The 21,213-nt window shown below is 44.5% G+C and overlaps 1 protein-coding gene across 7 annotated transcripts; it reads left to right on the top strand.

Moving 5' to 3' along the window:
* The first annotated feature begins 775 nt into the window (after positions 1-775).
* TEAD2 (TEA domain transcription factor 2) lies at positions 776-20,859 on the top strand. 7 transcript variants are annotated; one of them, XM_066627821.1, is made up of 13 exons: positions 776-1,030; positions 2,568-2,707; positions 8,535-8,744; positions 10,001-10,065; positions 10,634-10,696; positions 11,612-11,737; positions 12,702-12,760; positions 12,891-12,955; positions 13,053-13,186; positions 14,407-14,577; positions 15,959-16,114; positions 18,093-18,248; positions 18,913-20,859. In XM_066627821.1, exons 3-13 carry the CDS (start codon positions 8,597-8,599, stop codon positions 19,024-19,026), a joined length of 1,257 nt encoding a protein of 418 aa, XP_066483918.1. In that variant the 5' UTR covers positions 776-1,030; positions 2,568-2,707; positions 8,535-8,596; the 3' UTR covers positions 19,027-20,859. The 7 variants fall into 7 exon arrangements, with proteins under 7 accessions (XP_066483918.1, XP_066483917.1, XP_066483916.1 ...); XM_066627820.1 differs by lacking the exon at positions 2,568-2,707; XM_066627819.1 differs by lacking the exons at positions 776-1,030; positions 2,568-2,707 and adding an exon at positions 8,319-8,435 and having other exon boundaries at positions 15,959-16,075.
* Positions 20,860-21,213: the final 354 nt, after the last annotated feature.

Raw genomic sequence — 21,213 nt, 5'->3', positions numbered from 1 at the left:
GATCCCTCCTGGATCGGGCCCATTTCTATCCCACTTCCGACATTAGCTAAGCCAGTGGTTCTCAAACATTTAGCACCGGGACCCACTTTTTTAGAAAGAGAATCTGTCAGGACCCACCGGAAGTGATGTCATGACCAGAAGTGACATCATCAAGCAGGAACATTTTTGACAATCCTAGGCTGCAATCCTACCCACAGTTATCCAGGAGTAAGTTCCATTTACTATCATTGTTAAAAGCATATACACAGTAGCCTGTTCAAAGTATAGATCTGTAACATTTCCCCAAATGCAGTCACATGCCATGGGAGCATCAAGTCTAGTATATTAAAAACAAAATATTGACATGAATGGGGACCCACCTGAAATTGACTCACAACCCACCTAGTGGGTTTTGACCCACAGTTTGAGAAACAATGAGCTTAGCAGATGCCTCCATGGGATTCAGGTACACTATCCCTGAACCTGGAGGTTCCATATATTTATGCAAAAAACCTCATCAAACCTCTCCTGCCATACATTTGTCTCATCTCTTTTTAAATCTCAATTTGGGGCATTGAGTTCTATGCATTAACTACGTGCTCCTTCCTAGTTTGTACCATTTCAGTGGGTGGACTGAAGGCATCGCCTTCTTCCTCCTCCCCTGGCTAACATTTTTCCTGCAGTGGGATGTGTTGCCTGTGTTCTAAGCCCCTCCCCCTCGAACCCTCGGCTCCTCCCCCTCCCGATCCCCCTCCCTCCTATGAAAGTGACTCACTGCTGCTGATTTAATTCCTTTGCCTCATTCCAAGGATTCCAGAAGAAAACTGTCACCTATCCAAAATACCACGCAGGCCTGTTGCTCCCCAGCCCTTCCCATCTCCAGCTCCAAGGAGAGGCGTAGGAACTTCTGGGATGAGCCAAAATTAACCCTGCTGGTGGAAAGTTTGGATCACTTTTTTTTTTTTTAAAGCAAAGTTCAGGGAAAGTTTCTCCTCTTTCCCCCCCCCTCCTCTGGCACACACTAAAGCCATCTCTTGGAGATCCCAGGAAGGTAAGTGAAATATATATCTATTTTTCCCCTTAATCCAAGGCTTCTTCTCAATCCCTCTCTTTAACGATTGCTTAATCACCACTTCCTTTGCGGAGAGCGTCCTGGCGGAAAAGGTTTCCATTAAAATGTCCTATGGTGGTGGGAGAGGGAGAGAGGGAAAGCTTTGATCAATCTCTGATTTAATTTGCAAAGGCACTTTTTAAAAATCGGGTTGATCCTGATGAGGAAAAGCCTGCCAAGTTGCTTTTGAATTGCTTTGCTTTTTTAAAAAAGCAATGCTAGTCTGTCAACTAGGAGCTCAAGCCTATGCATGTCTACTCAGAGGTAAGTCCCATTGTAGTCAGTGGGGCTTACTCCTAGGTAGGTGTGGCTAGGATTGCAGCCTAAATGTGTATATTCGTTTGAAATTAATTTGCCTGGGGTATCCGTTGTATTGCTTTGAAAAAGCAATGTTTGTTGTATTGTTGTAAAAGAGCTTTAAAAATGTTTCATGGGGTGGATATGCTAATTTCATGTTTGTACGTATTACTGTTTAAAAAACCTGTGTGAGAGAGAGAGTGATCTTGAAGCAAAGAGGGGTACCACACCTTGTTCAGTGGCTGGATTATGGGTCTGCGGAGTTCCTCTTTGTCTGGAAAGGGGGTGAGAAACTTTGCCAGGAGCTCATTGGATACACTGCGTGTAAAACAGTGTAGTCAGGAGCACTGGGTGTCCTTCTGTTTGCGAGTTTCAGTGCAGGGGGTGTGTGGGTTTCTTGCTGGTTACATTTTGTTAGGTTTGGGGAAACTCGATTGTACTTTCAGAAAGGGGGTGTGTGCTTGGTTTCTCCCATCCCCCTTCACAATCTCAGCTACCAAGAGGCGGGGTTTGCTTTATTTTACTGGATCCCTCTAGTATCCCCTTCTGAGCAGGCCACAAACTGGATTTCGATGGGCTTCTGCTCCCTTTTTTGTGCCTATTAAACGCAGAGGGGCATTTTCCTGATACGATCAGGCTGCAAAAAAGATAAGCAAAGACCATTTGTGTGTGTGTGTGTGTAAGTAATATATGTTTTTGTTTTGGACAGTTCTTAAGCACAACCGCAAAAGTGAGAAGTTCTGTTTTAAGAAAAGTAAATCCACAGAACTGAAATCTGTAATCCATCTATATGAACTATATTGAACCACAAATCTTATAGAGAATACCAAAATAAAGCACAAATCTTACAGAGAATACCAAAATAAAGCATACTGCATGTTCTATGGAAGTGAAATATGTGGAAGTTTGGTTCATCAACTGTGTTGTGTAGGACCGGGATTTAGAGTAAGGATCCTCTGCCAGCCTTCTACCCTTGTGGGCCCAAGTAGTTTCATTTTCCATTCCACTAAAGTTAGGAGAAAGATCTTGGAATAGTGGGGACCCTGAACTCTCCTTTCTTGCGTGCTTCCCTGATTCCACACATCTAAGGCCAAAGTATCTCTTGTGCATTGCTGTTGGTATGTGTGTTAAAGAAGATAGCCTTATTTATTTTAGGATTCACACAGTTGGTTTATTCCAGGTTGTTTGGCTTTCTTGGGTTCCATTATTCCATCAAGGAAAATCCTCAGTCTTTCTTCCGGAGGCACATGTGGAGTTGCATTTCAGTGTATCTGTGCCAGATTTTGAAGGAGTGAAACTTTTGTGGGTGGGTTTCATAAGGTGAGTGTGTTTGCAAGCATGAGGAGGACTAAAAGAGAGACTTGGATACAGTAATCTTCATTTGCCCAAGACCTTGATGTGACTGGTTCCAAAAACAAACATGACCTTTCACATGGGTGCATGTGTTACTCAAATTACAGAATGAAGCTGGGGCCCATCTCTGCTTTGTGGAGGGCATAAGTAGCTAACTTTTCTTAACCTCCCATGTAACTATTAAGAGTTTTTTTTTTTAAACAACTGAATAAAACTATAGTAACTCAAAAATTGGCATAGATTAGAGAATTTCAGATTTTGGTTTCACACAGTAATACAACTCTTCTGATCTAATCAGTAAAAAAAAAAACCCTGCAGAATATTAGGTTATCCATTGTCCCCCATCCCTTCCAGTTGAAAACTTTCTGGCATTTCTCAAGTTCTTCAAGATCAAAATTCTTTTGCATTTCTGCAAAATCATTATTTATATATATATGTGTATATATGTGTGTATATATATATATATGTATATGTATGTATATGTGTGTGTGTGTGTGTGTGTATATATATATATATGTGTGTGTGTGTGTATGTATATATATATATATATATGTATGTATATATATATATATATATATATATATATATATATATATATATATATATATATATATATATGCCAAATGTACTGGAAATTTTTTATTTCCAGTTTGACTTCTTTGAAAATGGAGGCTTCAAAGAAGAAATCCTTGGGATGTGTATGTTTTAATAGATATTTTATTTTTTTTGATATTATCTCAGTTGTGCCCCAAGCAGAAATTGCTAGAAGTATTTTGCTCTGTGGGTTGTTTCTTCCCAGTGTTGTGAAATGTCAGGTATGTGTTCTTTAGGCTAAGAGTTGATTAAATCTTCCTAAAATGGCAGTGTTTAGCGTTGGCTTGAATTTGCATTTCTCAGATTTTTATACAGATTGCTATCAAAATGCACAGACCGATCCTATGCATGTTTACTGGGAAGTAAAACTCAATACAGTTAATAGGGCTTACTCCTAGGTAAGTGTCAGGTGGCTAGAACCATCCCATTCTAAGCATGTGTACTGGGAAGTCTAACAGAAGTTAATGGGACTTATTCCCTTGTAAATGTGCTAGATTGCAGTTTTAGTTTGCCAGCTATAGGCTTCATCATTCCAGACATTTAACTCAAGTAACACAGTGTTGTAAAAACATAATGCATGGCACTATGTGAACCTAGAAAAGCTAAAAGTATGGTACCAAAGTATCAAAAACAGGTGCACATTAGTGCATATATAGAGTATAGCTTCCTTGCGATTAAGTTTGCTTAAGAGAGTAATATGAATTTAATGTATTTTTTATTGCATTTTCTAGCCTGTCTTTTTCCCAAGGTGCATGGGGCAACAATACATGTGGTCCTTTCCCCTCTATTTTATCCTCTTTACAACCCTGGCCAAGGTTACAGGAGTAGGAATTTTAATCTGAGACTCCTCTTTCTCCTATATCTATTGTTAAGATATTTAGGAGAGCCCCACTAGATCAGGCGAAAGGCCCACCTAGTCCAGATTCCTGTATCTCACTGTGGCCCATCAGATGCTTCCAGGACCACTCAAGACAACAAGATACCCACATCCTGGTGCCCTCCCTTGCACTTGGCTTTCTGAGGTAGCCTTCTTCTAGAAACAAGAGGCTGCATGTACCCATCATGGCTTGTAACCTGTGATGGACTTTTTCTCCATATATCTGTCCAATACCCTTTTATTTGTGGTACCTCAACTGTTTAAAAGAAGAGAGAGAACCAATTTATTGAGCATTTTTCTGATTGTCAACAGCCAAGCAAGTGACTGTTGCAAGCCTTTCTTATGAACTTGTTTCAAGACATGTGAAAAAAAATACTTGTACAAGATTAAGGCTGCAATCCTAACCACACTTTCCTGAGAGTAAGCCCTATGTAAACTGCCTTGGATTAAAGTCCGAGGAGAAATCTGAAGACCAAAGAAAGGCATGCACTGTTGGGTGGAAAGGCATATAAATACCTGTATAAATAAATAAATAAATAAATAAAATAGGACTTACTTCTGAGTAGACCTGGTTAGGATTGTGCCCTAAGTTCTTACTCTTTCAATTTTATTTTCAGGGAGCCCTTGTTTTCTTCCCTATTCTGCAATGTGTGTACCTACTCTGTGTGTGTGTGTGTGTGTGTGTGTTTTATATTTTTCCTTCTCCGTTCTGTATATGACAAGAATAGATCTGGCAGAGCAACAGTGTAGAATTGGGGTGCCAATTAAAGGTCGGGTCATGAAATTGTGTCGTGTTTCTGTTACAAAGCCCTCCAGTGCCAAATCCTCCATGAAGTGACAACCTATATTGTACCCTAGTATGAAGCGCTTGTGAAGATAGCATTTGTGCAGCCCAATTCTATGTATGAGGGGTTTTTGCCCCAATTAATTTCCAAAATTATCACTTTTGTCCTTAAGGCCGCAGATCTTTATGCTTGGAGACCTCATTCTCTCTTAAAATATTTGCCAGATACCTTTCTTCTGAGGCTTCGTTTTTGCCAAAAGACATATAACTTGCCTTTCGTTCCGGAATGTTCTCTGTCTTGCTTTCTCAGAATGCAGCCACACTCTGAAAACAACTTACAGAGAAATGCTTTGGAGATTGCAGTGGTTGAAACAGGAAATTCAGTGGGGTGGGAAACTCTCCCAGGAAAATGAAACCTGAAGGAAGTTGTTGCCTGGGGATTTTGTAGAAGGAAGCATTGTGTGTGTGTGTGTGTGTGTGTGTGTGTGTGTCCGTCCCCACTGCTTAGAAACTGATATCAAAAGAAGAGGAAAAACCTCTGAGCAAAACCAAAACAAAATCTGTTGGGTTAACTTTCATAAACGTAGGGCCTTGGCTTAGCTCTAAGGAAGCTAGCGAGAGCGATTAATCTCACGCCAGGGAAGTTTCATTCTTTGTAAAAGTTTTAGCCATCTGGGAAGGCTGCAGCTGTTGGGAGTTGAAGGGAGGAGGGAAGCAAAGGAAACAGAGTCTGAGTGGGGGGGAAAATCTGATGGCAGATTAAAGAGACAACCCCCTTCCTGTCCTGAATGCAAGATGTAAGCCATGCTGGAAGGTTTCTTTGTCTTGCTGTTGTACTGTGCTCCCAGGAGTCACTTGAACTGGAGTAACCAGGCAAACAACCGGGTTTTGACTCAATGGGGCAGCAGATGGGGGCCCTACCCTCTTTCGTAAGAGATCTGGTTTCTCTGGAAGAGGCTTAATGTAATGCTGGACTTTCCATGCAGAAAAACTGGCTTGTACTTTGCAGAACTATATTTCAATCCTTCCTCCTCACCTTCAAGTATTTATACACATTGACCCTCTGCTGTCAATGCTAGAGATAACCAACATCTGCTCCAACAATCCCTCTTTACCAGGGATAGTTCTCACTTTCTGGTGCCTCTTCCTGGTCAATTGCTGTCTCTGTTTCTGCTGGGAGGGGGGAGAGATTTTTTTGGTTGATAACTTGCAAGAAATGTCATTTGTCTGGATTTGACTCCTTTCCCAGAGCCTCTATATCTCAAATCTCTGAATAAGGAATGAAGCAAATACATCTCATCATTTCTAGCACATGTGCAAATAAATCATTTCTGCCTTCTGGAATGGTGGTCAAACCACAGGCCCAGTGTAGCCCCCTAGCCCTTCTCAGCTGACCTGCAGCGTAATTCTCATTATAAAGGATCCCACCTTCACCACTTTTCCTAAATCAGAACACGAAAGCCAAATCCTTCACTCACACTCACACTCACACTCACACCTGTGTCCATAGCCTCTGAGGTGATGGAACAACTCTCTGCTGAGGTGTTCTTTTGTAGTGTTGCCTCCTCAATCCTGTCCCACAAATGGGAGCTTTCCCTCATTGTTGCCTCCTCCAAACACACCAACCCCCTGACAACACCAAGGTAAAACGCCCCCCCAACCAGATTTGGGGACATCAATAGGAGTGAGACCCCAAGGGGGATTTTTCTGAGGGACTCCTCAAACTTGGAGCTGGCCCTACACAGAAAAATGGCTGTGTGACTTTCCCTCGCCACCCTTGATGTGAGCAGCAACTGTGACCAGCTGTGGTGCTTCAAGGGGAGAGCACCACACTTTTCGTAGCTGTTTGCAGTGGGGAGGTGGGGGTTAAAAGTGCTCTCCTCTGTGTGGGAGTTTCAGAGAATGAGTCAGGAGGCAGAGCCATTGTTTCTGGCTTTTACTGCTCTTAATCACTTCAGAATATGACCTCTTGCTGACCAGAGAGAGCCCAGCTCATGTAGCAAACAAGAGTGACAGCCTTGGGCTGAGGCCCCCCCACAGTTCAAATCCTTACTCATCTCCCTAGGTCAGGTTTCTCAAACTAAGTCGGGACCCACTATGTGAGTCGCAAGCCAATTTCAGGTGGGTCCCCATTCATTTCAGTGTATATTTTATTTTTAATATATTAGTTTTGATGCTACCATTGGATGTAACTGCATTTGGGGAAATGTTATGGATCTGTACTTTTAACAGGCCACTATATGTAACAAGGATGTCAAACATAAGGCCCGGGGGCTGGATGTGGCCCGGGGAAGCTTTTTATGTGACCCTCAGGTTCTCAGCTGCTAAGTAGTGCTGAGGTGTTACAGCTGAAAGGGCAGCCCACATGAAAATTGGGCTCTCCCATATCTTGAAATATGATCAAGATTTGTGTGTTTTCTCTTCTGTCATTAGCAGCTAATGAGTTCCTAAGTGAGAAAAAAGTGTTTATTTTTGGTTATGACCTGTTTAATGACATCACTTCTTGCCTAATGACATCACTTCGAGCCCTCAATGGGCATCGTGAATGCTATGTGGCCCTCCGTATGAAATGAGTTTGACACCCCTGATATATAAACTTTTAACAATTATAATCAATAGGGCTCACTGCCGGGTAAGTGTGGGTAGGACTGCAGCCTTTTGACGTTTGGGTCATTTTTTTAGAACAGATCAGCCGCTGATTGGGAGAGTTAGGAGGGTTCTCCTTTAAATAAATTTTAAACTTGTTGAAAACTTTTAATTTACTTACTTCATTAATTGATTTGATTTTGTAGTGTGTTTGTGTTAAACATTTGCCTGATGATTATGTCACTTCCACTCACGACACCATTTCCAGGTTAATACCTCATTTCCAGTGGGTCCCAACAGATTGTCATTCTAAAACGTAGGTCTGGGGCACGACAGAGTTTGAGAACTACTGTCCTAAGTGATCAGTCTCCAGTTAGGTTGTAGCCTAACCCAGTAATTCTCAAATGGCACATTTGACGGGGGGGGGGGGTAGCATAGACTGAAAACTGAAAATAATAAATGATTTTATGTTTATCTGTTCCTGCTGTATCCTTATTTGATAGGGGGGCCCTGGAAACGGAGAAGAGCTCCTAAGGGGCTGTAGCAAAAAAAAAAAAAAAATTTAAAAAGCATTGAAAATGGGTGACCTAACCTACATCACAGAGCTGTAGAAAGGATAAAATTATACAAACAAGTTTACTTAAAATCATACTTTTTGTTTCAGTTACCTTGCTGAAAATAATCACAGTTAGTTAAACTGGATTGTGAAATGGAATGAAACTGAACATCCACCATTCTCAGCCAGCCAATGTTTTGGTTAGCTTATGGATGGTAACATTATTGAAGACAGACATCGATAAAAAACTAACCAAGGACCACCAAGGATTCACCCATAAAGGCAATTGAAATCATGAGTAAGGAAACCCAAACGGGATGATGAAGGATCTGCCTTTCACTCTTAGACTCAATACCTCCAAACCCACTGTGCTCCCTCCACCTCTGCTCTCTTTCAGATAGTCCTCCTGACACCATAGAGCCTGGCAGCTGGGAAGAGGGGGGCAGCCCCTCCAGGGAGATGGGAGATGCTGGGGAGAAGGGCCTGGACAATGACGCAGAAGGGGTCTGGAGTCCTGACATCGAGCAGAGTTTCCAGGAGGCGCTGGCCATCTACCCGCCCTGCGGGAGGCGCAAGATAATTCTTTCGGATGAAGGGAAGATGTATGGTATGTGGGCTCCCTTTGTAGCCAGTTGATCAGCAGGACGATGCAATAGGCTTAAAACACACGTTGGTAGGTTTAAGTTACAAATGAGGGAGAAGCTTTGTAGCTCCCAGAAGACAAGGAATTTCAGGGCTAATGGCATCTCCTTCCTATCAATTCTAGTACAGAGAAAAAGCCTCCCTAGTACAGCTGTGCTTTAACAGGGCTATATCACAAAGGCTGTGTATAGTCCCTGCTCTGTCTCCATCCCTACCATTTACAAAGCCTGTTGCTTTTTAAGACTGGAAAGATAGAAATGAGAGATTTGACACACTGCCATGTAAATAGGTTCATCCTGTGATAACGGAATTTATAGCAGTGTTTCTGCAAGAGCAGGAACCTGCCTAGGGGCACCTCTTAAACAACCTTTCTGTTTTTGTTGGTCCTTTCGTTAAATAAGGATGCTGGTTTTTTCTGTTTTGTTTTCCTTGCTTTAGTTTTTGCTCTGTTTTTAGTTAATCAGAATTCTGTCCTGTTACTTGTTTTAAAGAGGTCTGTTTTTTGTTGCGTGAGCTACGTTTTTATTTTTTAAATTAATGATCATTTGGACCAGTCACACTTGCTTCACCTAAGCTACCTGATAAGGTTATTGTGAGGATAGGGGAGTGCACCCACACTTAAGTTCTTTGGAGGACATGTGAAATCAAATGTAATTCATAAAGCCTTTGTAAGGGGGGGGCAGGGAAGAATACCATGAACTGAGGGGTCAAGTTCACATGTAGCCTTTTTCAAATATCTGTGAAGGCAAGCCCTAAGAAATTTATTTTATTTTCACATTCTTATACCACCCATCCTCCAAGGAGCTCAGGGTGGTGTATGTGTTACCTTCCCTCCTTTTGTCCTCACAACAACCCTGTGAAGGGGTAAGGCTGAGAGATGCTGACTGGCTGAAGGTCACCCAGGAAGTTTAATGGATGAGTGGGGATTTTAACCTGGATGTTCCAGGTCTAAGTCCAACACCTAATCCACTACACCATCCTGGCTCCCCAAGATCTGGATGGCTGTATCTCTGAGCATTTGCAGGATTTCTAGAGGAAATGCTTTCAGCCTGCCCATTGTAGCAAGCTAACCAACTGGAACTGATGTTTGCAGATGGTGGCATGGCCAAGGGAAGTGGGTGGCAGAGATATGTGGCAAGATAGTGCCCAACCTCACCCCTCGTGATGCTTGGATTTGGTTGGTTGTCTTCCCAACTTCCACATTTTTTTTTCTTCTCCCAGGTCGCAATGAACTCATTGCCCGCTATATCAAATTGAGGACAGGGAAAACACGGACAAGGAAACAAGTAAGAGTCCAGGAGTTGATGGGGGATGGGGAGGCTTAGGCACTAGAGCAGGGATGTCCAAACTTTTTGGCAGGAGGGCCACATCATCTCTCTGACACTGTCAGGGGCCGGGGGGGGGGGAAGAATTAATTTACATTTAAAATTTGAATAAATTTACATAAATGAATATATCAGAGATGGAATTTACATTAATGAATGGAGGTCTTGCAATAGTTCAAGGCCTGTAAAAGACCTTGCACAAAGTAAGTGTGGCCTTTCCATCACTGCCACTGCTGCATCACAGACATGAAGTAGCAAGCTGTGGAGCTTAACCAGTTGACCTACACTGAGAGCAGTTGCCTTGGGCCAGACAACCAGAAAGTCTCTGGAGGGCCAGAGGCTCATTGGAGACTGGGGGCTCTCCATGGGCCAGATTGGGAGGCCCCAAGGACCGCAAGTGGCCCCCGGGCTGGGGTTTGGGCACCCCTGCACTAGAGAATAGTTTGAGGGGTTGGGGAAAATTAGATTTGTGTCCTTCTGCCTAAAAGGTTACCAACTTGTTTTTCTCTAAACCCTCCCCCGCCCCCAGGTTTCCAGTCACATTCAGGTGTTAGCACGACGAAAAACCCGTGAGATTCAGGCCAAGCTCAAGGTGAGATGCTTCTCCTCCAGGCTATCCCTGATTCCACACTGTCAGGTCTGATTATCCACCCACCTTGCTGTTGACTGGAAGAGGAGACACAGCAATGATTGTGACCTACATGTTTTGCCAAAACTTCCAGCTCAGCAGTGAATGTGGGCAGAGGATCTCTGTCGCAACAGCACAACATTTTGCTAGTGCTTTGTAATTGTCCATTCCTACCTAGATGGGAAGGGCCAAAGTGGTAAGGCAAGAGAAGGGACTCTAGAAATACTGTATGTACAGGACTGAACATATTTGCATACGTACATTTTAGTGGAGCAAGTGCATGTGTGAGTGAGAACTTGGGTATTTGAACTACTGCTTCTGGGTTCTGTGGGATGGGATTTGAATAAGATCTAGTGCAGGGCGAGGGGGAAGAAGGAAGAGTAACTGCAAACCAGGAATCCTGGTTTCCCTGAGGTGAAATCTGAATAGGAACTTCTTGGAATGGGACAGAACTACCATCCGGGACTCTGGTTATTTAGGAAGAATAATGGAAACAGCAGCCGTTTCAGAACAGTGCTCCCTATTCATTCTAGAATTCATATCCAAGATGGCTAACTCCTAGGGGTCTTTGGAGTTGATGACAAAGTTTTTCTGCGAAAAGGTTGATAAAAGCAGGGAGGGTGGCTTGGTCAGTGTCCTTTCTCTGTCTACCAATCAGCTGTAGAGGAGTTTGGGATGTGCTGTCTTGATTCATGAGGGGTGACAGTCCCAACAGGAATTTCAGTGCCTGACAACGTATTCCAGAATCCTCTGCAACATACATATTCTACAACCATCTTGGGAATCTTTGTGGAAAGGGTTCTATTCAGTATAGTATGTTTGAAAGCTCCTGAGCAAGAGGAGTGGTCTGTTGGAATCCAGGATTCATCTCTTTCCCAGGACCAGGTTGCAAAGGACAAAGCGCTCCAGACTATGGCAGCCATGTCTTCTGCTCAGCTTGTATCTGCCACAGTTCTCCAGGAAAAACTGGGCCTGTCAGAGCCTCACTATCCACCCAGCACCACCGTAAGTGTGTAGAGGAGGGGTTCTGAGTTGGGATTTGGGTGAGGATATATTCTGAGGGTATTGCTGTACTGCATATTGAGGGGCTTGTACCTGGGCTTTCCCCTAAAGAGTCATAGGAATTGGAACTTGATGGCATATTGAGAGTTCTCCATAACAGAACACTAGCCTCCTAAAATTTCATGGAAGGGAGGAATGATAATGAAACCAGTTTAAGTTAGAACTGGAACTCACAACCCATGAGCTGGTTAAATTAACTGATTTAAAATTCTCTAAGGGCACAATTCAAACCCTTTGGCTGACCGGCACAAGTTCCTTACTCATGGGCGGGCAGGTAGCGGGAGGTGGGGCCAGGATCTGGCACCTATGCCAGATCCTAGCCCCGTTCCTGGACAGCGCAGAGTGGCTTCAGACTGCTCCATTCTGCTCAGATCTGTGCCACCTCTTTAGGTAGTGCAGACCCATTGGGGCCACTGCGGCTCTCTCCAGGCCAAACCTGCCTTAGGCCAAACCTCAGCCAGCCTGAAACTTGCACTGGATACAGCGCAGTCCTGCCAGCCTGCCTGTTCCAGTGCAAGTTAGGATTGCACTGAATTGGATAAAGTAGCATCCTGGATTCATTGTGCTTTTTTCAAAACTAATTTTTTAAATATAAGTGGTTTGAGGTGGTAGTCAACAACTTGGAAGAGGCAGTCTCCTGGCATTCTCACACATGGGAATCTCTTCTAAGGTGCCTCTTCTAAGATGGCACCTGATGTGGCATATCTGTGTGCCATCCCAAAACAAATATACTTTCTTTGTTCTTCAGTAAGGTAGTTACCATCCCAGTTACGTTTGTGCATATGATGAATTCAAATTCATCATATTAATCAGTTTTTAAAACGTTAAGCGTGCAACAGTTCTAGTTTAAGGAATAGGTGTATGTTTGCCTTAACCATTCTTAATTCTCTTTCTGACTTTACTGTAGTCCACAGAGTTCTTCCAGTTCTGGACAGGGGATGCAAGTCAGGCCCGAGCCACTCCAGAGTAAGTTTCTGCTCCCTGCAAGGTGCCCTGTATTTCCCTGGTCCTTGTGCAATCGGGGCATCTGTAAATAACTTGCAGCTCTATCTATTGCTGTCTGTTACTACTTCTTTTTTCCCCCTTTCCTCCATAGCATCAAGCCTGTCCTGCAGGCACCATATCCCATCCCGCCAATCACAGCAACCCCTGCTGTCCCAGGTAAGCTGCCATATTGATTTTCCTATTGTGCCTCCTTGCCACTAGGTAATGAAAAGTGTACCAGCAAGCCTCAACACTTTCTCCCTTGGCTTGGCAGGTTACCACACACCCCCAGGGAGACTCTCCCGACTCCCCAGCACTACCTCTTGGCAGGGAAGCCACATCGGTACAGAATCCCTCCGACTGGTGGAGTTCACTGCTTTTGTGGAGCGACAGGGCGAACAAGATGCGGTGAGACACACATCTGTGTGATTGCAGGCACGCTTTGTTTCCCACTCAGTATGCAGACATCACTTGAAAGGAAGGCTAGAACTCTGTTTGGTTTAGCAACTGGTGTGTTCAACTTGGAGACCGGGGTTCAAGTCTCTGCTTAGCTATAATGCTCACTAAGTGGCCTTGGGCCAATATCTGCTTCTTTTAACTTGTCCCATAGGGGGCTGGTAGGAGAATGAGATGGGATAACCCATTTACCCAGAATTCCTTGAAAGAGGAGTAAGAGACACTTTGAACCAGTGTAGTATAGTGGTTAGAGTGCCAGGGAGACCTGGTTTCAAACCCTATTCATTCATGAACATCCTCTCAAGCTCTACCCTACCTTGTGGAGCTGTAAGAATAAAATGAATGGAAGGGGGAACTATGGACACTGCCCTGACTTCCTTGCAGGAAGGGCAGGATAAAAATGTAACTTTGAAGCTATTTAATAATATTTATATCCTGCCTCTCAACCTTCTTTCAAGGCAGCTTAGAAAAGAATTTGAAAATTAATGCCATTGTTAAAGAAAATAAAAAAAAGGTTGCAGCAAATGTAGAACTGAAGATCAGTTGTGAACTGCTGTCTTTAAACTAGTAGCAGCTAAGAGCAGGAACTACATTTAAGTTTCCAGATCAACCCTCACCTTCCCCTTGAATTCAGCAAGTGACCTTAAGGAAATGAGGGCCCAATCCTATACAACTTTCCAGTGCAAATTCAGCCACGGTGCAGCCCCGTGGTAAGGGAACAAGCATTCCCTTACCCTTGAGGAGGCTTCCATGACTGCACTGCCCACCACCACCACCACTGGATGCAGCACACACCTCGTTGGCACAGCTGCATCAGAGCTGGGAAGATGGATAAAACTGGGCCTGAGTGTTTGCCAGCTCCCACTTGCAATTATGAGGACAACCACATAGGTATGTTGGAAGGATTGCTGAGACAGTGTATGTGCCGGAGAGCCCTGAACAAACAACATGTGCAGTCTAATACTGTTCATAATTTCAGTGGGGTATACAGTTCAGATAGTAATTCATTTGAAAGGGAGGCTATTTGTATTAAATTTTGCACATTCCTTGTTTGTATAATGGTTTTCAGTAGAGGTTTTGCAGCTGTACTGAAAGGGTTGATGCATGAGTCTGTGAGGTCTCATGAGTCCATGTCGGTCTCATCCCTGACTTCATCCCTCTCCTCCTTGCAGTGTAAACAGCAGCACCGTTTTGTGCATATCGACCCTGCGCCCACCTCTGACCCTCCTCTGGAGATGGTGGATGTACGTCAAATTTATGACAAATTTCCAGAGCGGGGAGGTGGGCTGCGAGACCTGTACGACCAAGGGCCTCCCCATGCTTTCTTCTTGGTCAAGTTCTGGGTGAGAATTCCTTTCCTGTTTCTTTCCTGGCCATGGTGGTCTTCTCTCTTGAATTTTCAGGAATACAAGTTTCCCCAGGAAGCAGGTTGGTGAAAAACATACGCATCTATATATTACCCACCCAACCTGCTTGGTCAGTGGACTTGGGGGTACAGAGCAGGTAAATTTGGAGTCAACCTGAGGGGTTGATCACCCCCCCCCCCCCCGATCACTTACCCCCAGCATTTATTCAACTGGAGGGTTGGGATGGCAAATGAGTTGTTTTGGAAACTGAGCTGGATAAATAAAAGAAATGTGGTGGTTGGTTTTGGACCTCGATTCATCTCCCTTTTCAGTTTTGGTCATTGTCTGTCTCTAGCCCCCACTGCCCCCAGCTGTTAAATGGGAGAAAGGGTCTTGTCCAACACAGTTGTGGCAAGGAAGCTTAACTTGTAGGATTTTTACCCTGGCTAATTGAAAGTAAGTAGCTCTCATCAGTGAATAACATAGACATGAAACCCAACTTGTCATCTTTAGAATAAGAATATCGTAGCAAATAATTGAATACAGGGGAAGGGGCTTATTTAAAAATATTCCCCCAGGATCTATTCAGACAGAGTAAAAATATTAAACTTTAGAGCAGCCTTTCCCAACGTGTGGGTGGGTCACAAGCCCATGTGAGGTGGGCCACAGGCTGCGCCTGCCCATTCACCCTTGCATCCAAATGGTTGCAAATTGGAGCCACTCCAGAAGCTTTTGGTAGAGTGCCAGGCTGATGACCCACTCTATTGGCCTCGGTGGGCCAATGTGGGCCTTTCAGTGGAGATGGTTTCAGAGGCTTCTGTGGGTCATTCTGAGGCCCACAGAGGCCAGTAGAGAGGGTCTCTGGTGTGACCCAGAAGCCTCCCTGGCTCCACCAGGAGCATCACAACCCACTGTGGAGGACAAGGTGGGTTACAGTGCCATTTAGATTGGGAACCTCTGCTTTAGAGCCTAGGAGTTGCCTTATTGAATAATATCAAGATCCAACTACCCCAGTATTTTGCCCTTGCCTGCCCTGAGATTGCAAGCCCGATAGGAAGATGATGACGAGCCCCTCGTCATGTTTGTTCAATCCTACCTTTCAGTCCCACTAAAGGGACCCTCCCAAGGCATCTTACAACAAAGTTTAGAAATAGTCTACAATTAATAAAAAGCAAATACAGTGATCAGTTAACTGTCCAGAACCAAAGTGACAGACCGCAAGAGACTCCACTAATTAAAAGTAGGTGTGTAAAGTGGATTCCTCTGATGTTGTTTTATCATGTCAAGTAGACCTGTCCTGCACTCGGAAAGCACCCGAGCTGCATTATTTTTCATATCAGTCATGACAAATGCGTCCTTTCTATCTTCTGTGTTACAGGCTGATCTGAGCTTTCCCCTCCCTGAAGAAGAACCAGGGGGCACAGGAGGGGCCTTCTATGGGGTGAGCAGCCGATACGAGGGCCCACGGGCTCTGACTCTCAGTTGCACCTCCAAGGTCTGCTCCTTTGGCAAACAGGTGGTGGAAAAACTGGAGGTGGGTGCAGAGGGAGGGCTGAGGGAACCATGGGGTTGAGGGGCAGAGGAGGGTGGCTATATTTTGTTGAGAGGGTTAGAGGCCAAGAGCTGTGTGGCTAAGAACATGGCTGCATCTTTTGCTCACCATGTGTCACCAAGCTAGGTTGGCTGAGAATTCTGAAGGATCCTCCCAAGACCTTGTGAACAGCCCTGCTTGATCAAATCCAAAGGCCCATCTTGTTCAGCCTTCTCTTCACTACGGGGCCCAACCAGGAGGCTCTTGGGAAGCTCACAAGCAGGTCTTAAAGGCAGTAGCCTCCTTTCTTGCTGCCCCCCCAATAGAGTTGCTGTTCATTTCCATATATCTGTCATAACTAGGAGCCACTGATAGAGTTCTGTCCTCCATGAATTCATCTAAACCCTTTAAAGCTATTGGTCATCACCACATCTTGTTTTCTTTTTTCTGCCTATTTGCTTCATTGGGTGACTTCCAAATTCTAGTACATGACAGAAAGAGAAACAGTTGTCTCTATCCACTTTCTTCCAAGCTGACTGGAAGCTGGACTTAGTAAGCAAACTGAGCAAGCTGGACTCAGTAAGCAAACCCTTAGGAAAGCGGGAGCCACAGGCTCTACTCTGCTCTTTCCCCCTTCCAACTCCTCAGGAAAACTGACCCCTGAGAAATGAGGGGATAAATTATGGAGGGCAATTAGCAGCTAGCAGCTCCTGTCTGCCAGCAATCTGCTCCAGCTTGCTCTTCCTGTCTCTGGGGAGAGCCTTCAGAATTCAACAGGCCAGGCTTGGCTAGTTCTTTTGGTGAGTGTAACATGTAGCCCATTTTTGAGTTTGGAGTTGGTGCCAGTGTTTTATGGCAGAGATTTGGGAACTTATCTAAACCAGAATGTGATGCTGGGACTTAGTCCTGGGGTGTGTGGATAATAAAGAACACTAGCTGCCCCACCCTACAAAGCAACCATGGGGGAAGGCTTCCCCAGGCTTGAAGCCTGACACTTTTTGGAAATGGAGGCCTGATCCACACATCCAGTGGGGTGAGGTGGCAGAGTTCTGGGCAGCTGCAGTTCATATTACAGGTGAGGATCGCATAGCACCATCAGTGGGCATACACTTTACAAAGAATGAGAAGACGGATCACTGCCCCAAATGGGTCACAATCTAAAATTGATAGAAGGAAGACAGTAGAGGAAGGGGAGGGAAGCAGGGACAAACTAGGGAACTGACAATGCTCCCTTCTGTTAAAAACCTTTTTGCAAGTAGAAAACTAACACCTCAGCAACTTGATTGGGCTAGAGCTTTTCTCCTTATCTTGCTAGGGTTTCATTTTTTTACTTGCAAGGTACTATGTGCTTGCATTTTGTTCTCTCTTACATAGGAGAACATTGGAAGATGCCATTTTTCACCCACAACCTTAAGTACTTTGTCTCTCTACCACTTCATTCCGTTGCATGGGCAGACAAGATCTTAGCCTCTCTTTAGTTTCAGGATATTTTGTTGGGGTTTAGGGTAATGGATAGATCAACATTCGATTTGTAGACTTTTCATAACGCAGTGATCAGGATATCGGGATATAGTTTAGGGAGCGGGGGGGTGGAATTTTAGTCTGTAAATGGAGGGGTTTGGAAGTTTAGTTGGAAGTTGAGTAAGAGAGGAAGCTGAGTAAGAAAGTTCAAGGAACTTTTTTCATGTGTGTGAAACAAAGAGTTAAGCCGCTTCTGCTGTAGGGCACTGTGGGGTTAGGCATTTTAGACACCTGTCCTAAACAGTTTTCCTTGAATTTAGGAAAAGAGTCTAATTGGTTTCAGTTAAATTTACTTTGGAAGGAAGTTTTTGTTTAGACTTGCTCCTCTTTGGAAAAAGAGATCCTGGGTTGGAAGAGAAGGCAATCGGATCAAGGTGATACCTGCATATATGAGTGTAAAACAAAGATTTCTCTCTAGAATTAACAGTAACCATTCCATTTCATCCACTCCACTGCCCAGACGGCTGAACCCCCGCACTGGGAAGATGGACGCTTTGTTTTCCAACTGCAGCGCTCACCGCTCTGCGAGTACCTCATCAATTTTATTCGCAAATTGCGAACGCTACCAGAAAAACCGATGATGGATAGTGTGCTTGAAAACTTCACCATCCTGCAGGTAGGTAGTTGGGGAAGGAAACAGGTGTGTATGTGTGGCATATTGTTTAAAAAGAGACTTCCCTGGGGGAGAGGTTGGGAGCCCAAACAGGTAGCCTTGCAAAACCCTGAGTTTCATGCAGCTAGAAATAGGCGTACCAAGTTGGGGGCATGGATAGAATCTAAAGGGGAAGAGAATTTCTCCTCTTCCCTTCCCATACAGAACAGGTAGTGGGAGGATCTCATGCATACACTGCATAGAGAAGGTTCATATAGAAAACTTTTGAAAGCAGGATTGTCTCAAGTGAAACTGTGGATCCAGTTGGGGAATCAACTTCCATTACTGACAGATTAAGATTTCTTTACATAGATGGCAGTCCTGATCTTTAAGACACTGCTTTGAATTGTGTGAACTATGCATGAGAGAGCGGAAGCTTGATGGTACAAGGAAGGGAAGGCGGGAGCACTACAATTAAGTAGACTTTTCATTCCTGGGCCATACATTAATAAAAATGGTACAGGGAGCAGCAAGAACCCTTAGAAACACTTCATGTCCAGCTCTTGTGGAAGAGGATAGGAAGAATGTAAAGGATTCTGCTCCAGGAAATGTTTTGGCTTGTCAAGTCTTTCCCTTATTCCACTATGGAACATCAACATTTTGAATCCGTTCCCCCCCCCCCCAACAGGTTCTGCGGGATCAAGAAACTCAGGAGTTACTATTATGTGTGGCGTTTGTTTTTGAAGTGTCTGCCAGTGAGCGAGGGGCACAGCACCATATCTACCGGCTGGGCCGGGACTAATGGACAGTTTACCTCCCCATCACACCGGAAAACAGCCACCTTCCTGTTTGTGGACCCCACAGCCTTGCCCGAACTAGTGGATGTCTACCAACTATACCTGCTGAACCTTCTGTGGTAACTGCTTTCTGCCACCAAGCAACCACAGACACCAATGGCAACTGATGCTGCCAGTAGATACGCCTCTCTCTGTGACCACAGTTGGCTCTAGGCCCAACCTTCAGTGGACAGTCTTACAGGCATGACCACAGCTTTGTTCCATAGCCAACCATGGAGCCCAGAAGCAGTTGTCCTTATGAAGAGGCTCTTCTTCCAGTCGCTCAATACTCTCCTGTAATTATGGAGACAGTCAAAAGTCTGTGCTGTACTCCAAGCACTACAGACTGATCCCCAAACTCTCTTTTTGATAATTGCGTGTGTGGGATTTCACATGCCACTGCAGGGAAATATGGCATTTCCTAGCACTCCTGTTTTATAAAATGATCAGGCAGGGATACATCTTGTACCTAGTGCTTGTAAATGGCAGAACAGAGTGGTACAGATGTACCACTTCTACAACTGCAGGTGCAGGACCTACATGATTGCATACACCACCAGAAGAAAAGATGTCCCTGCACACAAGGAGGATGTACTAGTTTTCAGCATGTAAGTAGATCCTGTTAATGTGGAGGAGCCCCTACTTGTGGTCTGAACTGGTACAACCCAGAAAGAGGTTCACCTCCTCTTCTGCTGTTTTGTGGATGCAAGGCCTCTTTGGGTACTCTTTCTCCATAGAGTCTTCCACCTCTCGGAGCACAAGAGATTCAGGCCTGGCTTATGCTTGCAGTGAATGTTGGGGGGAGGGGAACAGTATAAAAATTCCCTGCAAGAAAAGCACTAGCATGTCAGAAATAGAGATACAGTCCATTGTTATCTGCTAGGGTAGGGTTTCTGGAAAATCCAGTGCTGGAGCCTCACTGCCAGCTTGCATGGCGCTGCCACCAATGCAGCAGCCTGAAAGCAGCACAGTGCACTTGTAGCCAGTGGGGCTCTGCTGGCGGAGGGGCAGGGATCAGGGCAGGACTGGATGGGTTGTGGTGGCGGCTGTGGCTGCATCTACCACATCCCAGACCACTGTTGGGGTCCCCATTGGGGACCATCATGAGGGTAAGTTTTGCCTCTTCTTACCTTTCCTGAATGGCCTTGTCCCTGGATGGTGCAGGATGCAGTGGCCAGCTTGCCAGTGGCCCTGCATCCTTTGGGCCATCAATCTACTTGTAGAGCCTAGACCAGTGGTTCTCACACATTTAGCACCAGGATCCACTTTTTAGAATGAGAATCTGTCAGGACCCACCAAAAGTGATGTCATGACCAGAAGTGACATCATCAAGCAGGAAAAATTTTTAACAATTCTAGGCTGCAATCCTACCCACACTTACCCAGGAGTAAGTCCCATTTACTGTCGTTGTTAAAAGAATTTACATAGTAGCTTGTTAAAAGTACAGGTCTGCAACATTTCCCCAAAGGCAGTCACATACCATGGTAGCATCAAGTCTAATACATTAAAAATAAAATATTGAAATGTATGGGGACCCATCTGCAATTGGCTCACAACCCACCTAGTGGGTCCCAACCCACAGTTCGAGAAACACTGTTCTAGACTATTCCACCTCATTTTACTACATGTGCAAACCCCACTCTGAGGCTTGTTAAAAAGAGGTGGGAAGCCTGTGAGACTTGCTCAGATTCCACATCCCTCTGTGTTATCACCTTCCCTTCACACTCAAAGGCTGTCTCCTGTTGTCTTGGTGGAAAAGAAAAACAATATGATCTTACATAAAATTTATTTTGACATAATGCCAATGTTTGAGTGGTTTTACAGCACAGCAAAGATAGCAAATAGTGTGTATTCCTCCGCCCCGCCCCCAACCATTGTTGGAATATCAAAAAAAGAATATCTCATCTTAATTCATGCCTGCTTTAGGCTCGCAACTTTTCAAATGAGGTTAACAGGATTTATGAGCACTTAACTTATTCTGCTTGATAACTCTTAAGTGTGGAATCTGAAGAGAACTAAGCCAAATCAGAAGCCCCAGTCAGTGAGGCCTGGTCTAACTTTACAGCAGAATGAAGTCCTAGTGAGCTGTAAGGATTCATAGTGCAGCACAGTGGGTGGGATTCTTCTGTTGCCATCTCTCTCCACATAAAAAA

The sequence above is a fragment of the Tiliqua scincoides genome, chromosome 5, assembly GCF_035046505.1.
Source record: "Tiliqua scincoides isolate rTilSci1 chromosome 5, rTilSci1.hap2, whole genome shotgun sequence".
NCBI lineage: Eukaryota > Metazoa > Chordata > Lepidosauria > Squamata > Scincidae > Tiliqua > Tiliqua scincoides.
Note: the sequence above shows the minus strand (reverse complement) of the source record. Positions and strands in the feature narration are given on the sequence as shown.